The 13254-nt window shown below is 36.4% G+C and overlaps 1 protein-coding gene across 1 annotated transcript in view; it reads right to left on the reverse strand.

Annotated features, from left to right (window-relative positions):
* ahr2 (aryl hydrocarbon receptor 2) overlaps window positions 1-11201 on the reverse strand; it is a 66359-nt gene extending 55158 nt beyond the window's left edge. The window contains exons 1-2 of the mRNA XM_067415732.1: window positions 10861-11201; window positions 1174-1361 (exon numbers count right to left, since the gene is read on the reverse strand). Coding sequence (XP_067271833.1) covers window positions 1174-1361; window positions 10861-10919 — 247 coding nt within the window. The 5' untranslated portion in view covers window positions 10920-11201. The remainder of the gene's footprint in view (window positions 1-1173; window positions 1362-10860) is intronic.
* Between the last annotated feature and the right edge of the window lie 2053 nt (window positions 11202-13254).

The following is a 13254-nucleotide window of genomic DNA, read 5'->3' on the forward strand; positions in this document are numbered from 1 at the left end:
ATACTAAATATGAATTTCTATGGAAAATAAACTTCAATGTCTGTTAGACAGACATTATGGATGGTCCTGTTCTGGGAAGTACTGATTTATCCTTCCGTTGAGAGGTTTCCCCTCTATATTATTCTTAGAAACTTGATTAATTCCATGAGAAGATCCTACGTCACTCCTTGCAAGGTCATGCTGAGATGTTTTTGTGAGCCTTTTCTAAAGATATGCAAACAAACAAGCCTTTTTGGCTGAAGATCTGAAGCCATCAGAAACTTACAAAGGTCTATGCAGATTATTTACAAACCCAGAACAAAAAAATAAAAATGCAAGAAAAACCAGGCATATGATGTCAAGTAAGTTAAGTAAGTTAAGGACTGCAAATCAGACTAGCATGTGATCATTCAGCTCTGTTCACAAAGATAATAAACATGTCAGCTGAAGTCACAAGCTTCTAGCACATCATTCATGTCACACGGTCCTTTCAGTAAACTGTGTAAGCAAACAAATTTATTCTAATTTTACTCAAGATTTTACATAAATGAATAAAAGTAAAAAAACATTAAGACTGAGACTGAATAATTGAGAAACATTTTCACACATTTGGCCTGAAAAACATAAATTATGTAATCAAGGGTGATATGTGGAAGTGCAAAAAACAGCACTTCTTCTGGCTCAAAGGACCGCAATGATTGTAACGGTGATTTTTTTTAGTCAGTTTAACTAAAATTCATTGGAAAGCAATGATTAATCAGTGACAGTTTATCTAAGTTAAAGCTAAACATTTATCCCACATACTCTGACTCACTGAGCAGAGATACTTTCATGCGACACCACAAGTTTCAATCCTGTGTGTGACATCTCCTGATCCTGTTCCCCCATCTCCACATCATTTCCTGTCCTCTCATTAAGTCAGTTGGTTCTTAAGTGGTTTTGTTTCATAGCTGAGATTTTACATCAAGTAAACTGATTGCTTATCATCACAAAAACATCCTCAAAGTCAAACAATGCAATGTGTTAATTTGACCAGAAACAACACAGGCAATATGATAAAATACGAACATGACAGCCTGAATAGGGAAACTGGGAACTTTTGTATTGCGCAAAAAAGCTTACGTTTTCACAGAGCTGAAAAACTAAAAGATATTTCATGATTTAGGACTAAATAATACAAAGTTGTCATCTCACCATTGAAGAAGCTCTTTACTTTTAGGTATCCAACACTGAGTCGAAGCACTGACAGTTTGTCCAGCCGTGCCCGGACGTCTTCTGAGAAGGGTAGAAGGTTGGTCAGCTTGTCCAATTCGCTGTTCAGACGGTCTCTGTGCCGCTTGGAGGGGTTGGATTTGACACCATCGGGTGGTGGTGGTTTGGGTCTGGAGGAAGAGGAAAAAATGTGAGTTAAACTGCTTATTATGAACTGTGATGCTACTTTATACAGCCAATATTCTTATGGTATCTAGTCGTTAACATAGAATGCTGGTGACCTTAATGATTGGAAAATGTCCAAAAGGAAGAATTCAGGAAGACAAAAGGCTACAAAGAATGAGTGTCTGTATATAATACACAAAGGATAAACATTCAAAACTGGCTTATCATATGTTTTGTTACAAAGCAACCTATAAATATGTATAAATAGGGTTTCAGGCATTCTCAAGAGCTTTGAGACCATGTGATACTATTTGTGAAAATTTCGTAGATATTCAACCTCAGTAATTTGATACCAAGTTGATACTAAACTAAAACAAAGACGCTAGTCTTTTTGCATTATTTCAATATCTGAACAATGCCTGACATTGACTCCTTTTGAACACTGGCTGGTAACATACAAAATGTTTAACAAAAGAAGTATTTTTGTAAAATACAGAAATGTAAAAACAGTTTTATCGATTCGTACTATATCAACTAGTTATAAAACCCATTATCTAAGCTTGAGGACTCTTACTGGAATCATGGCCATCAAAACTATGTCTGTAACTCAACCTCATACAGCCTTTTCATTGCCTGCCAGGCCAGAAGACTAGGAGCAGTAACTCTAGCCATCCGAGCCGGACCCTAATTATGTTTTCCCAGAAAGAAAGTAAAACTAACCTCTGAAAAAAGAGCCTGTGGGGACAAAAGAGCGCGTTCAGCCCATTCCTTCCCCTTCAGCCCTGCGCTCCAGCTCTCTAGAATGACATGGAGGGGCTCCTCATTGTTGAAGCCGCATTGATTCACCTACTATTTCATTTCTCAGGAGATTCTGTTCTTTAGAACAGCCTTTATCAGTGATCTCTGAGCTAGATGTGTCACACGATTTACAGTCAAAATGTACTCAAATGATTTCAAAATTGAACTTCATCCTTCAGTCCTATCTAAAACTACAAAACACCAAATGGATGTGCCAGTTGGTCCCTGACTAGTTCACTTGTCCTATCATACAGCATTCATGCTAATGCCAATTCAGGGGCCGTTAACACAACACTAAACTTTTTATGCCTTTGGATGTTCATTTGAACAACAAAATAGGTTTCAAAGTGCATGTTTAAAAAAAAAATACCGTTATCGTTTCCGTGTAAAGTACAAAAAACGGAATCTGTGAAAATGGTGACGGCATTCATGCATGCATTACGCGTTTAGTCTATAGGCATGCACGTTTGGTGCAAGTGCCCTGTAAAAGACGTAGAAGTTTGAAAAAGATTCCTATATGAAAGTTAATAAAAAACATATAATAATATTAATAAAAAGGTAAGTGAAAACCTCTCCAGGACAGTTTTTAAAAATGTAACACAATTAAAACACATGAAAACAATAAAGCAAGGTCATAGAGGTCTTTGTGGGTTGTCTTGATGGTAAAAAAAATATTTTAAAGCTAAACTATCAGTACCAATAGACCAACTAACCGTAACTTCCTACTAAAACCTTTTAACTGTTTTCACCTCCACATTGTTTGCAATTACCGACATGGTGGTCATGGTACTGTTATTGGTCTATTGTCCATGATTATTTGTTTGGAAACTCCTAACGCGGGAAATAGAGCTTCAACATTCCTCCTGAATTACATCTGATCCAGTGATTGGAGTTCTGATCGTCTGGACCTCCCAACATTTTCTGTGGCCGTTGAGGTTGGCAAGGAATTCTTTTTATATTGAAGACATCACTCAAGAGGGAACATCTGAAATCTCTCATTCTTCCTTCTATCCTCTCGTATACAAGTGTTTCGGGCCAATCACATGAGGTATGACATCATGACTGTTTTCCTCTAGCAGGTCCCAACATGCAACAGGGTTTCTCATGCTGCCTGCAATACACGGAGGACCATCTGAAGACTCATCTCTTTGTGCTTGTTTTCTTATAATGCACATTTCTCTGTGTATTTCGTTTGCCTGTTCTCTATGCATACAACTAATTCTTTCTCTTCCCTCTCTTTCCTTTGAGAATTGGCTACCGTCTTGAAAACTCAAGATCCGGAAAGACGGTTTCAGAAAGTTTGCAGTCATTGTTGCACAACATTTCCATGCACTGCATTCACTCAAAGGGTTTACTGAGGACACCATGAAGTAACAATCTGAAAGCATTTGGCAAACTATCTTGAGAAATATTTTACTACAAATCCCATGGTGCATTCCTGCAACCCCCCCCCGGTCCTTGTAGTTTGGACTAACTTCTCGTTCTTTATCATGACCATTAATGTATTTTACACATATTAGAATAGTAAATACCACAAATTTAGCATAAGAATTATGTAGAAGCCAAAAACTGAATAAAACACTAACAAATAAAAATAATACATTACATGAATAGATTATGTTTCTGAGATCATAAAAAAACGAATTCATTCATGAGTGTCCAAACCTCTGATGGCAATTTTTCTAATGCAATCTCATACCCATTCCCTTACCAAAGTCCTTTTTGCATGAAAACAAATTTGAGATCTGCAAGAAAAGGGCGAATGCAGCCAACAGTGGTTGTTTTCCACCCGATAACCTCAGCTGAAGCTTAACCACATCTGGTTTGGATCAAAAACTCAAGTTGTGGAAAAAAAAACGGAACTAATAAATGATAAAATGTACATATATATATATATATATATTTGGTAACACTTCATTTTAGCATTCTTATTACACGTTACATGTAGTAACTGTAATAACTATAAATTATAATTGCATGCAACTAACCTTGAACCAAACCCTCATCCTAACCCTATAGTAAGTACATTTAGTCAATTATTATTACTCAGAACTTAAATGCATAATTACACTGTAACACAGACACCTTAAAATAAAGTGTAACCATTTATACAAGTTAAAGTTCTTTTATTTATATACCAAATTTAAAATCAGCCACAAGACTGAACAGAAGTAAAACCAAATAATGACATAAAAGGCACACCTGCTAAAAAGATACGTTTTCAAAGTCAATAGAGAAGGTGCCAATCCAATCTCTAAAGGCAGGTTATTCAATAACCTTGGCTCTGCCGCAAAGAAAGCTCTACTCCCTCTGCGCTTCAGTCTTAAGTTAGGGACTATAAGAAGTTTAGATCGCTCAATCTCAAACTTCCAAGGAAGCGGCAGTTCAGCTTGTTGATTTTAAAATAAATTCTAAATTGGATAGGCGGTGCTTAGAATGGGAGTGTTGTGATTGCTTTTATGGGTTTTCTGCAGAAATCTGGCAGTTGCATTCTGGACCAGCTGGAGGCACATTACGCAAAATGAAGAGTTGCAATCATCTAAATAAGAACTAATAAATGCATGGACAGCTATATCTCAAGAGTTATCAGTGTTTAACTTAAGCCACAGTTCCACCGCAGAAACTTTTCCCAGGAACTAGGGACTTTGGGACAGAGTCATCCCCGCCGATTTTGCTAAAACGGGTGAAAAACATCCAACTGTGTCAGATACGGGTCGGGTCGGACAAGGGGGAAACACGGGTTTAAAACGTGCCAACGTTTAGGAACACATCTACAAAAATATGTCTTGCCTGTATTTCAAGTTAATAAAATAATTTCAAAACAATATCAGGTTATTTGTGCTCGCGCTGCCGACGCGCTCTCCCAGGATTCTCTCACTTTCAAAAAATCACACAAGGCTTCGAGGGGGTTGCACACCGGACAAGGGTAGGCCTACGCACAAACTCAGTTTTGAAGCCACTTCTGACAGAAGAGCTGCATGATGTGTGCATCTTGTAGCACAGGGTGAAATCAGTACATTGGCGCTCTGAGGCGCGGCAGGATTTTGAACAACTTCCTGAGTCCGCGCGGAGAGGCGCCGAATGCCCCCGCCGGTGTGCGTGCACTTATTGAAAATAATGTGTTCGAATGTTAAAGACGTGGTGCGGTGCTGTAATTACTTTTGTATGACCTGGCAATAAATGTGTAGGCCTATATAATGTTTTATTTCGGGTGCAGGTCGGGTGTCGGTTCTATTTTAAGTGGGTCGGGTGCGAATTTTAATTAGTTCTCCATGTCGGAAAACGGGTCGGATGCGGTTTAACGCACAGGCAGGTGCAGATTTATAAAATCGTACCCGTGCAGGACTCTGCTTTGGGGTGGTACTCTGTATTTCCCTCTCAAAGGGGCCCTGTTCGCGAGGTAGTATTTTTTCAAAGTTCAGCAACTTTTGGGGGTAGGACTTGTTGCTGAACATGCTAATGGGTTGAGCTCACCCAGTATTGTATTTCAACCTAAAAGTCTTTAGTGGTGCGTAAGTCTATTCGAATCAACAATGAAGTTTAAAAATAGGAAATATGTTTGTCGAGTTCTAGACGATAATTTAAATGAGCTAAAAGCAGATTCCAAAATGTTGTTTTTTTCTTTGCTTAAAGATAATCTTTTTTTTTTTTTTGCTACCCAAATTAACCTCATTCAAGCACATTAATATTTAAATCAATTTAAATATAGATATTCTGCTCTATAACTCCTCCCCAAACTTCCCGCTGTCCTGTTTCTTGCTCTCTCATTGGCTGGTTAGGTCATCACCGATGTAATTTTCCGTCAAAACACTTTTCACACAGCAGATTTTGAATTGCGACAGGTCCAGATATTTAGCATGCCAAATATCTCACTGGCTTTGGTGATTAGCATGCAGGCCTAAAAAAAAAAAGAAAAGTTGGCGCTAGAATTGAGCCCTAAAGGAGACCAAAAGTGAGACTAGCAAATGAGGAGCAATGATTACCTAACCTAAACAAAAACTTTCTGTCAGATAAATATGACTGAAACCATTTAAGGGCCGTGCCTTTTAACCCTACCCATAACTTTAATCTAGATATCAATGTAGAATGGTCAACTAGGGAACTAACGTCAGTAGCAAATAATCTATCATTTAACACAATCAAAAGAGAAAATATCAGAAATCTTAGTTAAGAAAAGACTCTAAAATAGTCTTATCCTTATCATCTAGCCCCAAGGTCAATAGGCACAAATTCAGGTTCTGTCGCAAACTTTATCTGACCAAGCGGAGATACATCAGTATTGAGTGTCTGCTTTCCTCATACCTTCCTCGAGACAAGACTTGTGGGTATTTGAAGTGATGGACAGGCTGAAACTCTAGTCTGTGTGGGAGGGACTTTCTGCACTGGTGCTGACCCAAATTTCTTTCAGTGTACATCAAAGCCCAGTTTCAGTGTACCCGAGCTCCTGAGCCAGAAATACCCATCTCCTCTCAGTGCAGTAAACATGCCTTTTCTAAAGCACTTTTTTCACTTGTCAAACTGCCTTTTTACTTAAAAAGTAAAAAATGTCAAAAATAACTGCCTTACATCAGGACTGGAGGTGGGACCATCATGTGAGCAATTTACAAACCAGCTGATCTTTATTTCCAAAATTATTTTTTAAATGATGATCTAGTTTGTGAACATTGTGGCCCATTGTGGCCCTAATGACTCCACAGTTTAGGCCAATTTTTGAAACCGGTTGTGCTCAAGTCAATTATTTCAACTATTTGGATAAATAAAACTTACCTTAATGGGATAATTCTACAAAAAAAAAAAAAAAAATCGCATTCTATCACCGTTTACTCACTCAAATATCTTTCTTCTATTTAACATTTTTTTCTTCTCAAAATTATCTCATTGTTTCTTGCCATGCAACGACAGAAAAAGAAGATTTTTGTCCATGCCAAGAAAATCAGTGGGGTGTAATATTGTTTTGGACCCCAATGATTTTAATCCTATGGGCAAAAAAGGTGAAACATTCTTCAAATGTCAATAAAGAACCTTTATTTTTAAGACCAAATATTCAGGTTGGTCCATCTGCTTATTAAACCACCTTGCATTTTGAAGGTTAGATGCTAGATCATGCCAGTACTGCATTAATTTTTAATGCCACAATATGCCGCGAGAAGCAGGGTGAAGTAGGGTGAGGTTAGCCACATCATTACTTGCACTTAAGTTTTTGATGTTAACCTTTTCCCCGTCAGCATTTAAAAAAAAAAAAAAAAGCCAGCCTTTTCTGATCATTTTTACAAAAATTTCATGGACCCCAGAATATTTTGTTATAAATATCTAAACATTTTAAAAACACTTTTTTTTGTTGCTTCATGCATTCCTTTAAAAAAAAAAAAAAAAAAAAAAGCAACGCTTGAATGTGGGTACATTTAATAAAAAGCAAAAATTTTAGCAAAAAGCTGAGAAAGACTACATTCAATTTTTGTCAAAGACTAAAACATAAATGGAGTAGGATGAGTTCATCAACACCCCTAATGCTTGCATAGTCCTATAGCTCATCCTGGGTCCACATTTCATTCAGTAACATTATGTAGTAACATTAGGCAGTTTTAATTTATATACAGTTTAATGTTGATGATCGCGTTATTTTACATATGCATCAGATTATGTATGCTAGCGGTAGTTTATGCTTCTTCTTCGCATTCTTCGCACACATCCTGCAGAATTCAACCAATCAGATGACGACTTCGAACTCAATTGTTTCCAGAAAAGTGTCATATGCATCCGATGCTCAGCCAATAGTCCGAGGGTGTGACGTCTGAGGCTGAGATTAGTATTAGACTAAGTATAAAAAAACGAAATCAACAGTTAGTAATTTTTTTTTTAAAAGTACACTACGATTAAAAATGTGGGGGTCTGTAATATTTTTTCTTTTAAGAAATTATTTTATTCAGTAAACTTTTCCTAACAATTTCATTGCAATGCCGTCTTTCTCAACCTGCCGTGAGATGCTGAAAACTTCCAGCTGAGGTTCCAACTGCGAGTTTTCAGCAGGAGGGTGAGGTTAGCCGGTTCATTACTTGCGCCTATGTTTTTGTTTTTGCATAGATTAGAAGTGAGGAAATCTTGACAAGGTTCTTCTGGGAGAGAGAAAGAGAGAGAGAGGTTCTACTGTTCTACAGCATTCCAACTTCCAGCAATGGCGGTGTGAATCTAGGAGTCTGGTTACACTCCCTCTCAATGCCTTCTTTGTGTCAGATGCAGTCTTTGGTCGCTCCAGCGCCCCGCCACCCTACTGGCTCGTTTTAACGTCTATCAGCACGCTAAAACACACACTGCGGTTCGAGCTCCAGTAAGCAGCTATTCTGAAGTGTGGACATACCATGCAAAGGTCGTCCATCCCCTGTGCCAAAGACGGGCGTGATAAACACATAACCCGGTGGGTGGGCTTGACGGTGCTGTCAACAGGTATGGGGCTCTGGGCCACTGCATTCTAATGAGTGTCTTTGCAGGTCAGACACACTGGGTGCACATCAACAAGCATAAATTCTCACACATATCCCTCCTCTCCATGAACTTAAGTGATAGAGATCAGAAATGTGAATTTAAACTAATAACAAAACAGCTGAGAAACAAATAGTCACACTTTACATTAGTGTTCATGTTACAGAATAGCTTCAGTATACTGTAAAATTGTGCGGTTGTTACCTTAAAGAGCCTCTCTGACCTCATCTGAATGGAAATTGATATGCAGAATTATTTTGAATTGTTGTATTTTGACATAATAATAAGCATATTATTGTTATTAATTAAATGCAATATAGATATTTTAATAATAAAAAATATTAAACGTTGTTGTGATGACACAAATGTACAAAATGTGCAACTGCTTTAATAATAGCATATGCTTACTTGTACTGATACTGATTTTGTTTTTAGCTCAAAATATACTTTTTAGCCTTCTGTCTAAATACTGGCATTGGCTATTTAAAAAAATCATGTTGGTTACAACCAGTATGTAAAAGCATGCTTGATTTCACTTTTTCGCAGGTCAAAACGCTTAAGCAACACCGACACCATTGTCTCTGCATTTACGCTTTTTCCGTAAATTGAATACAGAAGGCAGTCTGCTGGAAGCTACATATTTTACATTGTAATGTGTTAAATATGGATATTTGTCTTACAAAAGCCCATCGATTCGATTCAGAAGGCCTTTATTAACCCCCGAGCCCTATGGAGTACTTTTATAATGGATGGATGCACTTTTTTTGGGCTTCAAATTTGGACTGCTGTTCACTGCCATTGTAATACTTTGATTAGCCAGGACACTTTTAAATATAACTGATTGTATTCGTCTGAAGAACAATGTCATATACACCTTGAGGGTGAGTAAATGATGGGGTAATTTACATTGTTTGGTGAGCTATACTTTTAACATGAAACACTTGTTGAAATACTTGTAAACACATTTTGTTAGAAACCATACTGTTGTAATCCATTATGTTTGCATATAATATGTGTAACATGAACACTGTGCTTGTAAAGTGAGAAAGCTCTAGATAAAGAAAAGGCAAGGTTATTGTCCAAGAAGTGGTACAAATAGACCCAAATTGCAGTGAAAAAAGTTATGCACAAAACTAAATCAGATGCATTGAGCATATTCCTGAACCCTTAAAGTCGTTGTCGACCCATTACATTTTTTTGTTCGACCAAACGATCTGCAAAATGACGAATTTGGAGCATCTGCAGGCTTCTACAACAGCTCAAAGGCGTGCTTTGGGATTTTCAGCCAGTTCCACCACAGTTGCGTAAGAGTTTGCGTGACTTAAAAATATGTTAATTGAGGAGGGGGAGCGAGCGAAGAAAAAGCAAAAAGTAAAAAAAAAAAACCCTGTGTTCTCATGATGTGAAAAAAGCCTATATCAGATTACAATAACATACTCCCCCCGGCTCACCCCTCCCTCGTGTAAGCATCGCGTGAGAGCGCCGCCAACTCTCAACTTGATTATGATTAATACAAGAGTACTATTTCCATGCCAGACCCAGAACTATACACACCAGGCCGGGATTTTAAGGTGTCCTGACGCATACAGAACTGGGTCAATTTCAGACCTTAGTTTGTTTTCGATGCAATAGATGTTTTCATCATTATACAACAACCTCGTGCCTATAGCCTTCGCAACTTTTCGCAATAATTGCCATTTCTGCTCAATTGTATAACGCGAGTGACTTAAATTCAAATCAAAGTGGCAGAAAACTTTTTGCGTTTGACACCACACTGCTTTTACTAAGCAGAACTTTAGTCTTGAATAATATTATTTTTTACAGTAAATGAAACTGCCCTGAAATTCATTAAAAAGTTGAACGTCTCCTTTGGGAGATGAAAAATGTCACTTTGCAGACCAAAACGTTAATTTAAATTTTATATATATATATATATATATATATATATATATATATATATATATATATATATATATATATATATATATATATATATGCACCTTGATGTGAAACGCAACAGTGTTTAATATTTAATATGCATTTATATAATTAGCTTAGTAAACTTTAAAGTTTGTTGAATGGAACGAGCTCCATTCTATTTTCAAAATGTTACAGTGAATTACATATTACACCGCCGTTCGAATTTTTGTTACGTTGTATCATTAACCTTGGTGCACGCGACGCGAGCGCGACGTGAACTTGAACATGAGATTCCCCACAAAAACTTACATTTTCTGAACGGGCTTCTTCCGTTTCTTGGCCGCATAGATACCGATACCCCCCGACATGGTTGTCTGGTGTCTCTGAGAAGTGTTTAAAATATGACTGGCATGTAAAATCCCCTCAGTTTCCTTTAAATGTCGATGAAAGTGTGAGTTATCCTGGTAAATCCTCTCATAAGAACACAAACCAGAGGCGAATATTTCCAGTCCAGATGTAATTCCAGTCAGCGTCCGTTCTTTATACCAGTAGCAGGTTAAAATGAACGCGAAAAGTTTCTGAAAGTTTTCATCCTCTACGGCGAGTGGCAATGGCGTGAGCTGAACAAATTTTCCTTCTTCCTTTTTTTGTTTTTTTCAACCTGTCATTCTCTAGTGGCTCCAAACAGCCCTTGTAGGCAGCTGACTGGCTGCGAGTTCTGAGCGCCGACCAATCAGAAGCGCGAGGGCGCTAGGCAGGTACCCTGGACGCTATGTGGTTGGTTGGAAAAATCTTCAGGAAATCATAAATACAGAAGAGCTCTTAAGGTGGACCGGAGAAACAAGCAGCACTGCACCCTCATTCGGCTGCACTATGGTACAGTTGTTTAGTGCAAGGTATATTGAGTTGTTATTCAGAGTTTCAGAAAGAAATTGTGCATTATGAAATACAAAATTCTGAAAAAATAAAAGTATGAAATAATAGTGGTGTATTATTAACATAATAGTGGTCATTTAATGTAAGCACTAAAATCGTTTTGAGCTGTTTTACATGCTTTTCATATGTGTTTATTGTCCATAGTTATTGTAGTTACTGTTGTTATTGGCCTGTAAGTATTTGCACACTTTGCCACACCTAAATAATCTGAATGTCATAGCATTACACAACACAGTATAAACCCGTGGCATTTTTTTAAAAAGATAGAGCACCTTTCAAACTAAATATATAATAAAAGGTTACTTAAAAGTGGTTTATTATGATACAAATATAGATATACTGTTCAAAGTAAAGACAACCAGTATTGATTGTGAAATGGTCTGGATCATGTCCACAGCTCATGTGATGAACTACACCTGTGTGAACTCTAGGGGAACTGACTTCATAGTTCATACATCCCCTAAAATCACCTTGGGACCAGTTGATTACAAGCAAATTACAAAAATGGCTCAGAGGAGAAAAGTTAGTTCTGGGAAAAGGATTTTTTGTTTGCAGATTTTGTTATCGAATGCAATGACGTTCAAAGATTTAATATGTTTTTGAAATAAGTCATGCACTATTTAGAAAAGTATAAATCTGTTGTTTCACTGCATAGGACAGGAATTACATGTGAGTGACTGTGTTTGTGGAAAGCTTTCCTCATTCCTCACATGACAAGATTATGATCCAAGTTAATAGTCATATATTGTACTGTACATAAACTTTAGAAAATAAAATTATCAGTAATTTGGGACAAGTTCATATTTTTGCCTTCAAATCAGTAAAAATAAATAAAAATAAAATAAGATAGTACGCCAAAAAAAAAAAAAAAAGTAAATTGTTTCCAAAATCATGGTTAATTTAATTGTATTACTATTATTATAAATAATTATTAATAATTTATAAATACATTATTATATCAGTATAAGTAATAATATTTTGTATAAACAAGTAATACTTTTATTGTTTTTATTATTATTATTAATAATAACACAAATAAATACGTATATACACATATATACAAATACATTTCATATAACTAAGTAATAATATCTTTAATTATTTCTAATATGTAATATAATTTCTGGTAGTTCCAATTCTCACTATTAACTAGTTGCTTATTAGTGTATTACTAGTGAATTGGCTGTTTATTAGTACTTATAAAGCACATATTAAACTTAACAACTACATAACTAGTGATGAAGAGTTCATTGAGGCACTGTGGTTATAGTTAGTTAAAAGCCACAATTATTTTTGATAGAATTTGTTTATATTTTTATTTTTATTTATTTATTTATGGTAATAATAATCATTTTTACATGTTCTGTAGAAAATGTGTGTGGTTCTTACCTCACCACAACTCATCTACCCTCTAAAAAATTTCCATAAAAATAAGGCACTATTTATTAATTTATATGATTTTTATTTTATTTTTTAAACAAATATTTTACCTGTATTTTGAATTTTGGACTTCATTGTGTTGTGTTTTAGGGTTAAAGGATAATTTCCTGGTAATAAGCCGCCAGTACCATTTTCTGCTATTTCATGGATTTTTATTTATTTATTTTTTACAGTGTAGGATGTTCCATTGGTTGCCAGGGTGTTGCTATGTAATGTGCTGTAATCCAATCCCTTAGAAAAGTAGTAAAACATCTCTCTTTAACAGAGTGATTTGCATTAGCACACATCAGTTCGTAGCAATAACGTGGAGGATGAGCTACAAATCAA

Source organism: Pseudorasbora parva, chromosome 14 (genome assembly GCF_024679245.1).
Source record: "Pseudorasbora parva isolate DD20220531a chromosome 14, ASM2467924v1, whole genome shotgun sequence".
Lineage (NCBI taxonomy): Eukaryota > Metazoa > Chordata > Actinopteri > Cypriniformes > Gobionidae > Pseudorasbora > Pseudorasbora parva.